This window comes from Aythya marila (genome assembly GCF_965140915.1).
Source record: "Aythya marila genome assembly, chromosome: 2".
NCBI classification, from domain to species: domain Eukaryota; kingdom Metazoa; phylum Chordata; class Aves; order Anseriformes; family Anatidae; genus Aythya; species Aythya marila.
The window spans coordinates 53471030-53490204 of NC_139043.1; the positions used below are offsets into that span (position 1 = coordinate 53471030).

Sequence of the window (19175 nt, forward strand, 5' to 3'; positions counted from 1 at the left end):
TATTCGCTTTATTATGACAAGCAAGCTGGAAATACAATGTGCACAGTGTAGGCAAGTGGTTAATCCAGAACAAGTATCATTTTTAGGTGCTTTACAACTTTTGATTGGTCTTTTCCAAGGGATGACTTCACTCCTGGCCTAAGGGTTGGATCTGGCTTTAAAACAAGTGGGGTTTATTGGGTCAGGTGCAGTGGCATGCAGACCTGGTTGCACTCATCTAACTGTAAGACACCTGGTTGGCAAGAAACATGGCTCTTAAGCATGAAGAACATGGCCATGGCTAGTATAGACCAACACCCCCTGGAAGAGTGGGAGTTTTTCCATTAATTTTGATGAAACCTGGATCAAGCTGTTTGTTTCTTGATACTGACATTGCACCAAATGCCACTTGCTTTTCCTCTTATTGAAAAAGGCCAGGAAGACACAAAATTCTCACAGACCCTTCTGAAAAATGTGTGATGGTGGCCAGTACTGTGCCTTTAGTAGTGTATTGCTGGCACAAGAAACACACACCTGGAAATTTAGGCTAGTGGTGGTGGGAATACATAACGAGAACAGTCCATATGGCATTTCCTCAGTCAGAAGCACAAGAAGTCAGAAACACAAACAGTCAAGGCTGTCAACAGTCTTCATAACCTGTTTTCATGGGGCTTGCTTCTTTGCACAGGGAATAGTTCAAATCTAAATCCAAATGTTTGTTTCAAAGTAGTGGAGTCGATCACGGGCTGTTTTTTGGATAAGGCTCTAAAACCGTTGGCCCCTAAAGCGGGGATTACGTCTGTATGTGGTTACCCAGTAAAACAGGAGGTTTTGATTTCAAAAAGAAATCAGAAGAAAAGGATCAGAATGGTATGACTGGGAAGCCTTAGATGCGATGGGAACCAAAAGAAAACTCCATCGTGTTTGCCCATGAAAATGTTGGATGATAACTTGCACTTAAAAAAAAAAAAAACAAAAAAAAAACAACTGATAGTGAAAGGCTCTTTAATCTCCCATATGAACTCAGAATGATACCCAATGTTCAGACTAGATTTAAGGTGCATCTTTTACCAATTAATTTAATTAATGATTGGAGCAATTTACCAAGGCACACAATGATTTTTCAGCCATTTTAAGTCTCTAAATAAGAACTGATCATATGCTCTAGCTCATGCTAATTTTGTTAGCCTCTAAAAATCTTTCAATGAAGCCCTTTATGAACAAATTTGAACCTACTGACATGAAACCTGTTTTTCTCAGTGGTTTTCCAAGGATTCCTTACAAAAAGTCTACAGACCTAGAGGCATAAGTGCCCCACAGGTTGAAAAACACTGCCTCAGCTTAAGCCAAAATCATGAGGTGATACAATTACACAACTAAATTAGTTAGCTAAATAACAGGTATGGACCAGCTGCACTCACAGCCACACAGTGTGACTGTGTCTCAGTTAGGGATGATGTGAGACGTGGAGCTGGTGGAGATCCCAGGTTCATGAGGAAGTCTTCAGAAGCCTTGGTAAGATAATCAGACTTTTATCTTTCTCTCTGATTCAAAAGCGGTCCAGGTTTGTGAGTGCATAGGTGACGGTCATCTTAGCCACTCAACCTCTGAAAAGTGAGGTCTAGACTACTTACAATAGCAATTTCCAGTGAACCACTGGCAAATGAAACTATCTCGGTCCATCAGGAAAACTAAGACAGAGAAGCCAAGAGAAAACATTCCTGCTTTCAACATCAGGATGAACTCCTCATGACTGAAAACTCTTTACTGGTACCAGTGCTCATGGTTCTTATTTCTTTTATGAGGAATTATGATTTTTCTTGTTGGAGCTGTAACACTATTTAAGCCCATATATTTCAGGCTGAAAAATATGTATCCATGGATGTTTTTTGTTGTTGTTTTTTAAAAACAAAACCAACTTCATTTGAGTTTTGAGTACCACACCATGACACTTATCTCCCTTACTTGATTGACGTCATTTGTTGCTACAGGCTTTGAGCAAGTCTTTTATTAATTTTTGGTCCCATTCTTTCCGAAAAGCACATGCACAGTCTTTTCACTCATGCTGCCACCCCATCCCTGACCTGCTTTTATTTTGTTAGTTGGTGGTTGCAACTGTTTTGAGTGTATAGAAATGCTGGGATTGGAAACTGAGAAGGCTGTTCATTGTAGTCAGCAAAAAAACAAACAATGAGCTCAGAATCTGGCTCTTCAGTCAGTTTCTAGTAAAAAGGAGTTCAGTGGATAATGAGAATTAAGCCACAAGGGAAACCAATGCGCAGTTTGAACGTTGTTTTAAATAAGCTGGGAGTGCTGTCAGGAGTGATGAGGATAAAATGTGGCTAAAGATATGTATTGCCTCTTTACAGTTTGAATTGCATGATCAATACGGCAAGATTTCTGAATGCTGAAGAGCCCACTGGGAGAAATTAAACCATGTCACTGTCACTGCTCACTTCTGTTAGTCTACTGACATCCATAAATTGAACTATATATTTCTACAATTAATCTGAACTGCAAAACAGCTCAATCTTTGCTATTTTGTCTCATCTATTTAACTGGGTTTTATTCTAAAGCTCAGAGCTACAATAAAAAGATTGGTTTAAAGATCTCAAAGTAGTTCTTCCAGGCTGCAATGTTTATTTTTTGTTGTTTCAGTACATGTCCTGTTTAAAGAACAACCTTAGGTCAGAGTAGCTTTTCAATCCCATCAACATGCATGTCGGTATCTACTTTGCCTTTCAAAGAGGCTGAGGCCCAACCTCCAAGTAAATCTGGCCTTTCGGTATTTAGCACCTCTGAAAAGCAAAGCATGCACCAGGTGAGAAGAAACCTTAATTATTGCTATAGAACTCCTTGTATAGTTCATATATATGAACTTCCTTCTATATTACTGCATTTTGGTCTGGGTCTGGGATTCTTCAAAGGCAATACAAGTGGAAGTGAATTACCAGGGGATGGATTCTGGCATTTTTAGCCTTTGAGGTGTTTTTAGGGAGCTCTGTGGGACTGTTTGCAGGAAGAGGTGGGTAATAATGTCAGAAGTTGTCCTGAAGTGTGCAAGAGGCAGAACATGCAAAACGCCATTTCAATACATGAGCCTGTTTCTCCAAGCTCTCTCGCTGAAGACGGTGCAATTTCTTAGAAAAGGATGAATCTCCAGTCTTTATATTCAGTATTTTTCAGACACAGAAAGTCAGGAAATAAGGTCCTTTACAGAGTGCCAAGTGAACACTGCTAAAAGAATATTTATGAAGTGATGCCTAAACAAGTGATGTAGCTTTTTTAATTTACAGTGATAAGCATCTGGAGTTCCTAGAACTTTTATTTGTTAAAATGGGGACACGTGAATGCCATCCTAAAGCGTGTTAATCATAGCTTTTCAGATATTCCCTCAGCACGTATTTGGACCTCCACTGAGAAGAGCTTGTAAGGCCACTGCTGGGGATGGGGAGGGGGAATGCTTAGCAGCAGACTTCAGTGGCAAAACAGTCCATCAGAGAAATAACTGGGGTTCCTGCAGCTGGCGCAGGCAAAAGCACATGTCAACACATGTCAACAAGACGTGCAGATCCCTGAGATCTCTGTGAGACTCCCCTACATCTCTACAGCTTGTGTAATACAGAGAAATAAAATGACAAGTGAGTAACAGCTTAGCCCAAACAGTAACTATCCAACTGTCTTAGGTCATTAGCACTGAAAGATCTTTAAGACCAATACTGTCTGAGCTTCACCAGACATAAGAGCTGTGAGAGCCCTGAGTGTTTTATGTCACAGCCCCGCTCACTGAAAGGTCAAACCAGTGAACCTAGATGCAGATGCTACTCTGAAATAACAAATAAATAATGCTGGCTGGTGCTGTGTGCAGTTAACATGACACAGCGTTTCGCACGCTGGCAGACAGAAACAGCTAGAGAGAGCGGCGCTGCTCTAACCTCAGCTTGGTACTGGACCGGCAGTAGCAATGCTGAGAAATTTTAGCAAAAATTCCCTAATATAGACATCGCTATGGAGGCTGCAAAACGCTACAAATAAATAAATAAATACATAAAAATCGCAGGACAGATGATTGGTGGTAGCCAAATGGGTCTGTCTGAAAATAGCAAGTATCTGAGGTGGAGGCTGGCTCCGTCAAAATCAATGGCAAATCTCCCACTGACTTCAATTTTTACGACAATTTCAACCCTGTTTTCTATATGGACCAGTAAGAGAAAGGTGACAGTTTTTTTTTTTCTTTCTTCCCTTTTTCTTTTCCAGTATAAAGTGCACTGTTTGGAGAGCTGCCACTGACTCGTCAGCATTTGGCCCAGTTTTAAATAAATCTATATCAGCCAATTAGCTGTACAAAATAAATGCTGTCTCTTCAGCTGGCCTGGATAGTTTCTATGGCAGCCCCATATTTAATCTAAACTCCATTCTTTTTCCATTTCTTGTCCTTCAAGCCACCAGCCACTTCACCACTTCACTTTGAAGAGGCTGTTGGAAGCAGAATGTAAAGGCAGATTGTTTCTCTTCCCCTGGCAGTCCTGTTCCCTTTACAGAGAGATTGGGGTATTTGCTCACAGCAGTGAAGCTCTGTCTGTAGATGTCACTTGCCATCAGTCACTGTGTCTCTTAGACCCAAAGGACCCAAAATTATTTCTGCAGAAACTATGATTAAAACTCAGGATCACTAAATCCCCACTCTTTTCCCCCATGTCCTGTTTAATATTTTGTTTCAGAATAGAGTCAGTAAGTTTGTTTCAGAAATCCAAAACATATACATATCTGTGTTTTGATTTACAAATATCACTTGTAATGTCAGAGGGTATATATATGCACGTGTGTCATTCTCCACTAACAGAAGTTCAGTGGATTCTGATATTTACATTCTTCTTTTCAGTGCTGTGACTGAGGAAATACGTTATTAAATATAATTACCTTTGTCAAATTTAATATTATCGGGTCAATAGGTTAATTTTATTGACTAAATTTCATTAGGAAATCATTGGTCTGTTTCTCTTACTTCTATTTAGTTTTGATTTTTTTTTTCCAAAGACTGAATTTACTTGTAACTTGAGATCTGAATGCATGTGCCAGTCTTCCTCTTGTAGTTTGCCAAACTGCTGTCACATAAATAATGTTTGTATTCTTTACTGCTTGGATACCAGAGTGATGGGCAACTTAGACTGAATAAAATGTTTAAAATGCAAAAGAGGCAGATCCTAAGATCATGTCTGCTCTGGAGAACTGAACTTTCCCAAACCAGGCTGGTAGCAGTTGAAGCTTCTGGTTCAGTGCAGCTATGTCAACACAGTCTGAAACGGTGCGAGTTGGGGTGTAATCCACCCTCATGCTGCGTTAAATGGGTCGGAGCCCTTGGACATCTCTCACAGCCTCTGGCAATTTTTTGAGCAGTCATTTATGGGAGATATCAAAACCTAGCACTGTACGGTGACAGAGTAGGTTAAATGTGTTGTCATTAAAAAGATGATTTCTAGATATGTATGATTCCTCCATTAACTTCTTCAGGCTTAACTGTAGAGAGGACTGTCTGTGCTGTGACTGTGATGGGGATGGAGAGGTGACTACTCACTGCAGTCAGCCTCAGATTTCAACAGGAGTGGAACTGGGCTGACGTCGAACACGTCAAAATTCTCTTCTAACCATACCAACCACCTAAGGCAACTACCAAGCACACCTGAGTTTACTGATAGGGAATGGCATACCAGACAGCTGTGGCATTCAGGCCCGGTCACAGCCATCTTCTCCAGCCTTTAACACAAGCAGCTAAAACAAAGCAGGAAAGGTTTTGAGGAATTTGCTTCCTTCGGTATGCTTACCTCAGCTGCAGAATCTGTCTGATGATTGCTGTATCCATGCACAATCCTAAGAAGCCCAAAAAGATTACGCAAAGTTTTTAGACGTCAAGTATCTGTTGCTCCTAAATATCCCATTTCTATCTGCAGATAAATGTGTGCAAGTTTGTGTTCCAGTCTACTCTGATAAATTTACTCATGATTCCCATGCATTTTTGACACTCGGGCCTCATTACTATCATTCATTATAGCTGAAAGAGTTTCAGCTGATTTATTCTGTGGCAATCTCTTGGCTAAGTATCACAAGCTGTTGAGAAAAATCCCCTCTGAAAATCCATTTGAGTGAAATGAGTGAAATCCATTTTCACTCATTAGTCTTCAATGGATATGGGGGTCTAATGAAAGAGTCAGCTCCCTATAATAAAATAAAATAAAAAAAAGAATGCTGTCTGCTTAGTTACACAGCCTGCCTGCTAAATAGAAGGAAGTAGCAATGAAGTGTCACACTTCAAAGACTCAGAGAAAGGACTGGGACGGTGATAGACTGAGCTACTGCATCCATAATGAGAAGAAGCTCTTCTAATACTTCAGTGGGATGCATGGAAAGAAATACTGCGTGCTCGGAGGATGTAGTAAAACTCAGAATCCCATTTTCAATGTTGTTGAAGAAAGAAGGGAGTAACTGTGGCAGAAGTCCTCTAAAACTGTGCTTGTAAAAGCACACAGAATGTGTTAGTATTTTCATTAAAATTTAAATTCAAAGGTGTGAGATGTGAGTGCTTTGTTTTTCATACAGCTAAAAACCTTTGAGGCTGGATATACTTTGGGGATACAGTATCCACAGTCAGTAGTATGTAGTCCTCTGACCACTGCATGTTTCCAATGTCCTACAATAAATAGGGGGTAATAAAAAATGTGATACAATTTTAGTGTACCAGAGGAATAACTCAAGAGTGTTACTAATGTCATAGGTGCCCTTAACAGCAGGAGACTTCTAAGAGACACCTCCCAAACAATTTGAGAAAGTGGCCTTGATCACAGTCTGATAAATATAAAAGAGTGATACTTGTCTGGATGAGAAGTATATCCTGATGCCACATCCAACAATAGTTTCACGTTGGTCAGATGAGCAAGGCATGTGTATGAGGCAATGACGGTCCTTTAGGAACATCACTGTACATTTTCCAACAGTCTGTCTCTAGCTATGATCAAATTCCAGTGCTTTGGCAGAAAATAAGTAAAAGTCTGACAAGAAACCAGTTGTGACATTGTAATCTGAGTGGAGGTTGTAGTCTGAGTGGAGAAAAAAGTCCTACTCAGTCTCTAGGAGTTACCAGTGGGAACCCAAAAGCATGGATTTAATACAGCGTAAACAAAATGACAGACACATTTTTTTTCAAATCTCATTGATGTTACCAGCTCAGTATATGTTGAAGAATTCATAAAACAGGCTTAATTTTCTCTATCTAAGAGAACTTTGCTCTTGTTTTATACTCTGTTTTATCAGCTTGCAAAGTTCTGTCTTAAAATAACATTGGTTCTTTGAGGAATACCAGAAAATGTTTTGCCACGTACATTGCAGAAATGCATAAACACTTTTCACAAAGCTGGCTCCCTAGCTTTTCTACCTACATTTTCCAGTCTTCAGCATTTCTAATCAATCTGTTCCTCGTTTACACCCCAAATTTAGCATTGTTTTAAATTGCAGGGGGAGGAGGAGGATAGAACTGCTAAACTTTGTCCTGTTCATATTACCTGTGACAACAAAGTTATCTTACTCTTCTCAAGTGATGAGTAAGCCATTCTCAATAGTATTAAACCTCACAACTTTGTGTTGCCTCCAAATTTTATGAGTGTACATGTAATTTTTGCTCCTAGAACACTAACAAACATAGTGATGGTTCTTTAAACTAACCCTAAGAAACATGGCTAGCAACTTCCCTCCTCTCAAATAACACCTTCTGTAGTGTACCCTACTGTTGTCTCCATTTTTTCCAGCTTCTTCTCTAACCTAGAATTTTTATACTAATTTGCATTATTTTCACCTAAAGTAAGGATTTCCCCCGAGGATCAACAACATTTTATGTAATATCTCTATAGACTAGATCTGGTCCATTATCCTTGTCTAAGAAACTGACAGCTCAAAACAATCCCCAACAGTAATGATTTTAACCACAGAAAATAACACGTTGCAATTTCTCTCATTTTTAATTTGCATCTCTGTTTTTAATCACTCGTTTTGAATCTTTTCTCAATGTGTATGGTGCTGAAATCAAACTTATACCCATGAAAGCAGTTGGCACACTTTTTTTTCCTGTTTCTTGGGTATATTTGCCCAATCCATCGTTACATACTTCTTTCACCTGGTACTATCTGTAAATGATAGGTATTAAAAATCTTTTATACTTGTGCTTCCATCTAACAAGGTCTGCAGTAATGAACAAAGATGATATGGGCCCAATTATTCATACATTTGACTTCCCTTTCAACTGGGGCAATTCCCATTGACCTATCATCATTCTCCTTAGTTATCCTTTAATTATCCTCACGTATATCAAACTCCTTGAAGATTGGGGAAAAGTATTTATTCAACAGTAGCTAAGTTAAACATCAAGAACAATGTAAGGATGCCCAACTTACCCTTGAGGTCACTGTCATGGCCTCACTTCATCCCTTGATTTCTTTATTGTTCCAGTAGAATTAAAATACAAACAAAAAAACTATTGCTTTGTTTTACTTCTCTGTGCTAGACGTAGTTCAACAAGGCAGTTATCCTTCATCCCTTTGCTTCTTTATTTTATAATCCCTGAAACAAAGTTTTCCCTGATAATCAAGGCCTCTTCTCACTTTTTGTATGTTCTGTACTTATTCTTAGTATCTTGCTTCAGTCATTTATTCACCCAGAGAGTAGCCATTTCTCACAAATTCTCCCTCCTGCCCAGCATGCATAGATTATTTCCATTATTAATGCAAATCCATTCTTTCCTGCATTCAGTTCATTACGCTCCTCAGGCCAGTCATCTTCATTCAATTATTTTTCTATTTTCTAAAAGCTTGCCATTCTAAAATATCAATCTATAGATTTATTTTTGTCTGCCTTGCAATATAGGGAGAACTGAATCCATTCATAATCACTTCCTCCTAGAATATTATTTTTTGGTCAGCTGTTCTGCAAGATCCTCCTCACGCACAAAAACTAAGCTTAAAATAACCATGCATGTTGTTGTTTTAAAAATTTCTGTACCAAAAAGTCAGTCTCCTGAAATGTCTAAAAATACCTAAACCTTGCTATTATTGATGATATTTATGTCTGTGTCTGGAGAGGTTACGTCTCTTATGCTCATACAATTTCCCTTATAATTTATTTCTTTATCCATTTATAGAAATGATTGCCCTCTTCCAAATCTCAGCCTGTCAGATCATAACACCACCTTCTACCTAAATACTGTCCAAGTTGGGCCTCTTTTACTGTTCTTGCAGGGATTTTCATCTTAACAGATAATGTTTTATTCATGCCATCACATTTTAAGATGGATAAACACAATTTGGCTGTTTTACTTTGCTGCAACTTTGGATTTCCTGACTTTTATGTATTTTAAGTTGCATCCACATAGGCCTGTATATAAAATTTACTTGTTTTCTTTTTAGATTGAAGAAACCCCAAAGAAAAACAGCATGAACTTCCCCACCCTTTCACAAAGTGGTTATAAATATACCCATTCATATTAGATTAACTTAACTGCATTTGGTTTGGCTTGGTTTTATTTAGCAATATACACTACTTATGAATAGTTCTCTTCTGTGCCGCTAATGCTTTGTTCTAGTCACTACTCACCCACTTGCGTGAGGTGATATTGGAATACTGATTGGATTCAAATCAATATACATCATTCATAATATACAGAAAATGTGTATTGCTCAAAAAAAACTGTCAGACGCAGCTTTAACACAAATTCTGGAGTTCTGTTGGAGGAGATTGCCCCAAAATCTTCAACCACCATCTCTCATAGTCATTGATTTTTGGGTCTTCACAGAAACACAGGCAAGGAATGAATTACAGCACAGTCCCTCAGCAAATATGCCAAGCTCAATTCTTCTTAAACATCACTACAGGCTAGACTACAGTGCAATAGAAAGTTTGCAGGTTAGACGTTTCAGCACTAGTAAGTTGTTATCATGCACTCAGAGCAAAAATATTGCCATTAAAATGCCTAGACATTCTCTAAAGTGTTAAAGGTAAGTCCTCCCATGATTAATCTCATACATGTTAAGCCTGAGACTGCCTATCAACTCATTTTATTTCCTATCTGAAGAAGATAGGAAACCTAACCTTAGATTTCCAAAAAAATATATAGCTAAGCTAGTATTTTAAATGAGAAGCAGCAAGAAAGATTTGAGCTGTCACACTTGACTTTGAGCTGCCAAAAAGAGGTACTGAAGGTTACAGGCTAAGGTTTAATGTATATTTCTCCTTTCCTTACAGGCAGAGATGGTACGTGCTGCTTTCCAAGCACAAAGATCTTTCCTGGTGTTAGCATCTCAGTGTCAAGAGCCTCAAGAGGTAAGAAAACTAACCTAGAGTTTCAAGAGGCACTGTATTAAAAAGGCCGTGTTCCTTTATGTTTTGTATCAGTCCCTGAATTTGCTTTTATTTGTTACTGTATTTATGTAGTGCACTTACAGGCTCGCTTTCAGTGTTATTAGCATGATACTGCTGTAATCAGAAAGACATAGTTCAGAGTTAAGAACCTTTTCTGTACCAATACATATAAGATCACTGCAGAAACCAAAAGAGGTTTTCTTTATAGGGCTGTAAGTGGGATCAGTTTTTCTCTAGAAGCTGGAAATGCTATGCAATACAATGGCTTTTTGCTAGCTCCACAGGGTTGCTGTGTGATCGACTCTGAAGTGAGGGAATAAGCTATTGAGAGAAAAAGAATCAATACTAGCTCCTAGACTGCATATTCTCCAGGCTGAGGTCCAGGTTAGGCTAATTTTGGAAGAGAGTCAGGGCTTTCTGTCAACAAAAGAAAAAAGCATTTTATATCAAGTTGATTTATTTACTTTTGCGGTAACCCCTCACAACTAGAAAGCTCACGGAAGCTGTGGAGTTGTTACGGTATGGCATTTGTGGTTTCAGTAGGGCCCAGTAGCACTGTATCATTCCTGGGAATGGTGATCCGGTAGCCCTTCTGTGGGATTACCCTTGACCCTTCCTTCTAGGAGTGTGCAGAGGATCAAGTCTTCACTTGCACAGGCTCACTATGTCCTCCACTTCTGTCTTTTTCTCAGGTCCCTGCTCCATAGTTTATTAAAATCTGTATTCTCAAATCAGAACTCCCTGCTACTCGTACGAATTATTGAAACCTCACTGTCATTGGGGATCTTTGAGACACAGATTGAAAGTTTTTCCAATCAGTACATTTTAATGACAAGTATACTCAAGGAAAAAAAGAAAAAAAGAAGAAAAAAAAAAAACCACAGATATTCCAGGTGAGACTTCAGATTTGTAGAGTTTCAAGTAAGAAGGGATCAGTTGTTTTTGCAGCTGTCCCTGATCTCAGAGAGTAGAAGTGGGTCATGACTCACAGAGAACAGGCAAAATTCCCACTGGTGCAGGCCTCAAGCAGTCATTTATATTGGCTGTGAATACAATTGCACCCAGTGGCCCACAAAACTCTTCGTGCTCATAGGTAAAATATTTGCCAATGAACAGTTTCCAGTGGCCCATAATGTAATGCAGTGTTCTGAATTGCTGGTGTCCCTGCTCTGGTGACCGAAAAAGCTACGGCTCGCTATTTATATGGCCTCCTGTGATAACATGGTGTCAGTGTGATTTTCTCTGCTTTCATTTAACTATCTTTTAGCACAGAGGAAGTGCCACAATACATGTGTGTGCACATCATTTCAAAGGTAAAATACCAGGAATATTACAGGTTAAGGTTCCTTCCTCAGTGACAACAAACCCAGTCCAATTACTGATTTTTTTTTATTTTTTTTTTTAACATAAAGACTGCTAGGTATACTTTTTGATAGGCATCCAAAACCAGGTTGTTAATTCTTTTCTCCTTTTTGCACAAATTTTTTTCTGTTCAGATTTAGATTTGGCTATACTATAGACAGCCTGAAACTAATTGAAGGCTGCCTTTTCTGTGCAATTTGAATAGTATTTTCCACTGCAGAGAGTGACAGTTCCAGGCATCAGGCTCTTTATATCTGCATCTCACTGACAAAAAAAAGATCCTTTTGCAAAGCCATATTGGTTAACAGTTTTGAAAAAGCTGTTTAGCACCAGATAACCCTATGGAGGGAAAGCAGTGGGGGTCTTACCCCCCAGGACTTTATTGGTGTGATGTCCTCTGGGCTCGGGTTGTATTTACAGCCTAGAGCCACAGAGTCAGTGTGGAATCCAAACAGGAAAGCTAGTCATTAGTGTATCAGAATGCACAGAGTAGAGAAAAGCAAATGAAGATGACAGCATATCTATAAATGCAACAGAAAAGAGAGTAATTCTGTCATTCAGCTGTCTAGACTGTTTGCTTTATAATGTAAAGCTGTGAATGAGCCAGCGAGTTGCGATTATGGCATAGTAGCTTTGCAGACATTCAGAGACAGCGGTGTGGAGACTGAGGGGATTTACTGAGTTCCTGTCATGTTGGGATGTCATACATGGTGCCTTTAAAAAAAAAAATGGGAGGGGAAAATGCCCTGGAAAAATAAATTAGCTCAGCTCTTGCAGCTTACAAACTAATGAACAAGGAATTCAAACACAAAGAAAGCTCCTATATGTATAATAATCCTTAGATATTTTTTTTTGCTTAGCAAAGGGAGAAGAGAAATACCTATCATACAAAAAGCAGTATTTTTTCCCCTCTATGAAAATGTTGAAGGCTCTAGTATTCATTTTGGTCTTTTAACTCCTTCTGTGAGTCACCAGCAAAAATTTTCAAACAGTTAAGCCTGTTTAAGTTGCTATTGCAGAGTTTTGCTTCTTGATAATGATGCTGATATTTTTTCACTTGGAATCTGCTGCAGTGCACAGCCTTTATTATCTGTATATGTGAAAATAGTAGGAGCCGAGAAGGTAATTCCAGCTGGCATACCGATCTAGCATCAACTGCAATAAATTACTTAGCAGAGCGCATGTTCTGTTACTTTTTATGGTCATGTTCTATATTTGTGTGTGCAGGGGAAGAGATCACATGACAAAACCACTGTTTGATATTCCTGTTTGTGTATGTCCCAGCTAATGGCTGCGGGATGCAGGCTCATTCAGCAGGATGGAATTCTTGAGTTTATCCACTTCTTAGAAATTATTTGCTGACGCCAAACTTCAAATGTTAAAACTAAAAAACTTATAAGTTGTTTATTATAGAGAGATGGCAGAAAGAAGATGGTGAATTGGAAAGAAATTAGACTATTGTTATATTCTGGGAGAAGTTGTTTAAAAGGCATTTTGAGAGCATATTGCCTGGGCAATTCAGAATATAACATGTTAAAGAAACCTTTCACATAAACCTTCACAAAACAATATGATATAGCCTGGTTCTCAATTTTCTTCTCCCTGTAGTCTAAGTCAAATACAACTTGGACTGTAAAATTATTATATTATATTGCATAATAATTTAAAAGTTATTAGTCTTACTGAACAACTTTATCTGTTTATCAAGTTGTTTGTTTTTTTTTAATGATCTTGAATACTAACATATGAGATCACTGCTCAAAGGCATGGCACTGAATTCATTGTGAATGGTGATTTATATATCATCTCTTTATGAGTTGTTTCATTTCACTTTGTGTTCAAAATTTTAATTATTAATTTTATATGTTGATAACTATATGTTATATGCAATATATAAATGTATTTATGTGTTATTTTAAATATTAATTATGTGTATTAATATTAATTACCAATTATAAAGCTCACAGCAATAAATAGTTCTAGAATAAGGTAAGTTGCTGCTGTGTTTATCAGGAGCTACTCACATTCACTTTATTCCTCAGACTTGTTACGTGAAGAGGGTGAGGTTTTTGTTAATGAAGTCATGGTATGTATGTTGACATTGTTGACTTGAGGCCTTATTTAAGTGTGTTTGAAGTTAAGTCTTCCTACAAACAGAAAAATGCCCTTGTAAGTAGGCAAAACTGAATGAAAGCAACTCATGATAACAAGTACTGCAAACAGATTTAAATTACAGATGCAGTTCAGACTGCAATTTATTATGTAATTTCTCATTAAACTAAAATGCTGACTTCATATGACTGACAGAACTCATGGATTTAATTACTAACATTGTGCAGACACATTCCAATTAAATACCTTGCTTGAATATCTGGAGTCTATACATTAGAAAGTGAGAGATAAGGGAGGGCTTTTTCTTTTTCTTTTTCTTTTTCTTTTTCTTTTTCTTTTTCTTTTTCTTTTTCTTTTTCTTTTTCTTTTTCTTTTTTCCACTTAGAAAATGGGAAAAAATTAAACCCAGGAAACTGTTTTTTGAAATTATATTGAGAACCATAAGAACAAATCCTAAAGTTTTTGATTTCTTCATAGTCAAGCAAAAAATGCATTGTAGAAACAGAATAGTTCTGTAATTTCTTTGAGGAGAGTCATTCTCAGAATTTTTATATAGAAATTAAAGATGGAGATTTACAGTTCCCTACTCTCTGTTAGTTTGGGTTTGCTCTTTTTTTTCTCTCTTCTATTTTTAAATTACTCCAGTAACAGGACTCGTGGGATTTCTTATTTTGCATCCTAGCAGGATTTGTTTTCGTATTACCTTGACTTTTTTTTTTTTTTTTGGCTTACATCAGTCCATTTCCCACTCCTTTTCCTCATATATACTGGAGTCACCCTTACTGTTTTCCAAAAATATAAAGACTAGGATACTCCCTGTCTTGTTAACTCATTACTTACTTACGCAAAAAAGAGTTTGAGACAAGTTTTGCTGCCATTCTACTTAAGTTAGCTGACTGCTGCAAACCTGCACCTTTGTATCTAGAAATAGCTTAAGGAAGAATTTGGTTCAGTCCTTTTAAGGTCCTCAGGTCTCCAATTTACAGAGGGGGCCAAAGAGTGACATGGACAGAGCCTGAGAATCCTGAGCTCCAAAGGGAACCCCTTCCCCCCTCCTGTCCTCTGAAATCTTGCCAAGCTGTTGACATATTTTTGTTATCAGCACGCCTACAACTGCATGCGACGCGTGGTCACAGCCTCAGTGATGGACCAACTGACAGTGTTCAATTGCTGCCTTGCAGTGTTCACAGGCTCATTTTTGGATATTGTTGCAAACTCTTACCTAGTTTCAGGTCCACTTTAGTCCTTGATTACTGCGTCACTGGAAGCGTATTGTCAGTCTCCAGATAGCCCCCTGGCACCTGTTACCTCGTAATTTTGTCTCAGAGGTGTTAGATTGCATTTAACCAGCCTCAGGCTCATGACATTTTCTGATTGTGTAGGTCTGCTTGCACCATTTCTCCTTCCTCATTTGTGTTTGCCAGAACACCCAGGTTGATAGCCCCTGCAATGAAGAGAGTGAGGCATCTGAGACTGGGTTCTGCCCTGAGGGCAGCGCACTAGGATGTAAGAAGGCCCAGAGACCCCTCAGGATCCAGGAATACAGAAGGACCACATCGTCTCCCAGCCTGTGCAGAAGAGAAACAGAGGCAGAGAGGCACATTAGCATCTACGTCTAGACTGGCTCACATAGTGCCACCAGGCAGAGATTTTCCAGGACTTCATGGTCCGTGTAAGAAGCAGTCTCCAGTAAGCAAGGGCTCCTTGCACTATTTTAGCCCAGTACACCTGTACTTGGACTAAGAACAGAATCACCCTGTAAGGAAGACATTATCCAAGATGGCACTCTGTGTGTTGTCCAGCATACACATCTGACATAACCTGCTGGGGATCCCATAGGCTCTTACTGGAGTTCTCCTGTGCCCTAAAATAACATCCTAAAATCACCAGACTACTTTTCAATCCCTATAGCAATGTTCATGTTCATAGTGTGCCATGTGAGAACCCACTGAACTATGCTGATGGGACACTCCTTTTCCCGTTAAGCATCATGTTCTTTATTTCTGCGAAACACGAATCCAAACCAGTATGCTCCTTTCTCTGTGCTACCCAATTGTTTCCCAGGATTTTTGGACTGTGTGTGATCTGCTAAAAGGGAAAGCACCGGGGCTACAGCTGACTAAAAAGCAGAGCTTTTCAAGTTGACATTTTATTCCAAATTTTTTCTGGTTTTATTTTGGTCTGAATCAGACCAAAACCACTCCGAGGCTTCTTACTGAACTGAAAATAGTCTTCCAGTTTTTCACTGGGGAGATCCCAGGTGAACCACTTGAGCGTCCAGGGCTGGAAGCCCAAGACATCCCTGTCCTGGGACATGTCCATGTGAAACCTAGATGCCCTTAACAAAAACTTGTCAGATCTCACAAGTGGTGTACAAAACACGTGTGGCTCCACAGAACACCATTTTCTGACAGAACTTTGTTACTTCAGATTCTCAGGGGTACACTGGCATGGACTACAATCACAACAGCAATGGTTGAGGAGTAAATCAAAAGGCTGAAAAAGTTCATTTGTGTAGTTGTTGTTGAGGTGTGGGATGTTTGTAGGCTTGTGTGCCTCAAGCAGGAGAACCCCTCCTTGTTGAATGTGCTGCCCATGGGGAGCTGTAGTGGAAAGGAAAACAATAGGTAGAGCATTCAAGTCCTTTTAAAGAACAGCCAAACAGTCCTGGCCAAAAGTATTGGAGTGATTTGGCACTGCTGGAAACTGATGCACACAGTTCGTACCAGGCCCTGGAGTTCTCCACTGGTCAGCAGCTAAGTGCCTTTCACGTTCCTCTCCATCTGTTTTCTGTAAGAGTCAGCGTTTCAAAACAAACCCGTGAATGACTAAATTAATAATTCGTCGTGTGGGGTTTGGGGTTGGTGTTCCCGTTTTTTTTTTTCACAAGCACAAAACTGCTACAGCTAATGTTAGATTGAGGGTTTATGTGCGATCTAAGAGGAATAAATGCCAAATACCAACTAAGTCACTTTGGAAGCACACAAATGCATGTAAGCTTCTGTGTTGATGACGCTGACCAGACGTTTCTGCAGATCTGTCTCCCTGCGCCATGGTCCTGCTGTTGCATGGCAGTGAGTTGACATGGCCAAACCCGTGCTACTGACAAATTGTTGTTACACCCCTGTGTTCGGATTTACAGCCGAAGAAGATGAGAATGGAATAAATTCCTGTCTCTCTGTAGTTAGTTAGGAGACCTCTGAACCCTGGAAATATCAGAGGACTACAGGGATGTGAATGTGGTCATCATGCAGAAAGATCTCACTGATGGCCTCTGCCCGCCGTTAGTGCTTCCAGAGAAAGCAACACATCAGGGTGCAGGAGGCTAGACTGCAATCGTAAGAGCAAAACCCTGGTACCAGATGTGGAATACCTCCTGCTGGGAGAGATGGGGATGAGCAGTGCAAAAAGAAGTTTGGCAACTGCCAACAAAGAAGTGGTAGTGCTTCACTGGGGGAGAATTAAGGAAAGTTAAAAGAGGTAAGGGTCTGAGAAGTCCAGATTTTCACCACGAGCAGCATGATTTGGAGGCTAACTAGCTTAGTTACTAGCTAGCTTAGATTCGCATCTGAAAAAAAAATATTTCCTATATACCTCATAGAAAGATTATTCCTCAGCCTAATCTGAACACTGATTCCATTCAAACTGACACACAGCTGCAATAAAAGAGACAAGCCCTTCTTATACCACACATATGGAAAAAAAAATCAACTCCAATTTTAAAGACTTATTTGCAGATTTACAGACACAGAATGGGATTGCGCTTTTCAGCTTTAACTGTCAAGGCATAAGGTGTCGTTCTGGGCTCTCTTTACACTTAATGGCAGCATATCTTGAGTGCAGTCTTCATACCGTATCATCTATTAAAGATGGAAAGGATTCCTCAGGGGCATCTTTTCCTTCATTTACAATAGAGGGAATTAAGTCTCAGCTGAGAGCGGATGCTCACCCTTGAAGTTGTTAGAACTGAGTGTGGTGGATGCCATCCATGATATCTTTCACCCCTTAAAAGTGTGGGATGGAGCCGCACCAGGCTGTTGCAGATGTAATGACTGTGTCTCCATTAAGTGGTTTAGTTCATAGGGGGGCAATGTTTTTTCTGGGTTTGTACCCCCGAACATGTGTAGCATGAATGTCAGGTCCTCAGCACCAACCGTTCTGCACTGCAGAAGCATTCCCATTAGACTTGCCAACGTACACAAAGACAGCTGATTCAAATCAACTCTGTATTTCAAACTTGCCTGCGAAAAATATAATGCAAGTATGATGGAGATTTTGAACTGATGGAAGAAAAGAAAACAACAGAACTGTAGACCGGGGACAACATGGACTGAAGGTTGTAGTTATGCTGTTCTGGCTGCAGCTGAGTAAAATAAAGGGGCTGCTGATCCCAAATGCTCTCAGTTTTCTTTTCCTGCTCCTACACCAAAGGTTGCCACCCCCTCGTTTAGCATAACTTGAAAGTGCATTTGTTCTCTCACCGTGATTTTTCATAATAGGCCAGGTTGGCTTAAACACTCTAATAGCGAGGTCTGAATTGTGTTGCCACCCATCAACATAAAAGTTCTTCAGTTAACAATCTTCACCCCTCAAAACCCTATAAGATTAGCTTCAAATGCATAACATCTTTAAAAGCTGTATTTTTATTTACCTGCTGGGTTTTGCGCCTTGCTGGTAGGTTTCTGAACAACAGTGGTCCTGAGAAAAAAAGTTTTCCCAAATGAAGGCTGAGATTTTCAAGTAGTCACTTGCTCAAGCACCAAAGTTTAAGCAAGCCACTCCGTTTTAGTGTGCCACAATAGGCAAACCACACCAAAAAAAAAAAAACACCACTCAACAGTTTGCCCATTCTATGAATTAAATCCAAGTGCCCCAGTCCTGTTAAACCTGTCATCAGGGGAATTTCTCCTGGGAGTACTGTGAAAATGTGGAAAAAAAAAAGGCTGTTCATTGGGGTTTGTTGGAACACTGGTATGCCAGGCCTTTTTATAAAGTTAGCTCTACACTGCTAAATCTCTGAAGCCCAAGGCAGTTCTTGTTGCATGCTCTAACTTTTTTTTTTTTTTTTGAGTGCTTTTGTTCCTCAGTGCAGTAGTCTTCCTCTTGATTTTAGGATAAGAATTATAAGACATGGGTCAGAGTTGACTGGTTGTTTAGGTATTAATATTTAAAAAGACAACCTGTTTTTAATAATAACGTAAAAGGGACGTGGGCACACTGGGAATTACTTCTGATATTTTCAAGTTGTATCATTTCTGCATTTTTAAACATTTCAGCAAAAGTGATATTAAAATAGGAATGGTGTTTATACAAAGACGTTAAAT

General features: G+C 39.2%; 1 protein-coding gene across 1 annotated transcript in view; it reads left to right on the forward strand.

Moving 5' to 3' along the window:
• CAP2 (cyclase associated actin cytoskeleton regulatory protein 2) overlaps positions 1–19175 on the forward strand; it is a 63488-nt gene that overhangs the window by 19426 nt on the left and 24887 nt on the right. The window contains exon 4 of the mRNA XM_082752454.1: positions 10261–10338. Within this exon, the coding sequence (XP_082608580.1) occupies positions 10261–10338 (78 nt within the window). The remainder of the gene's footprint in view (positions 1–10260; positions 10339–19175) is intronic.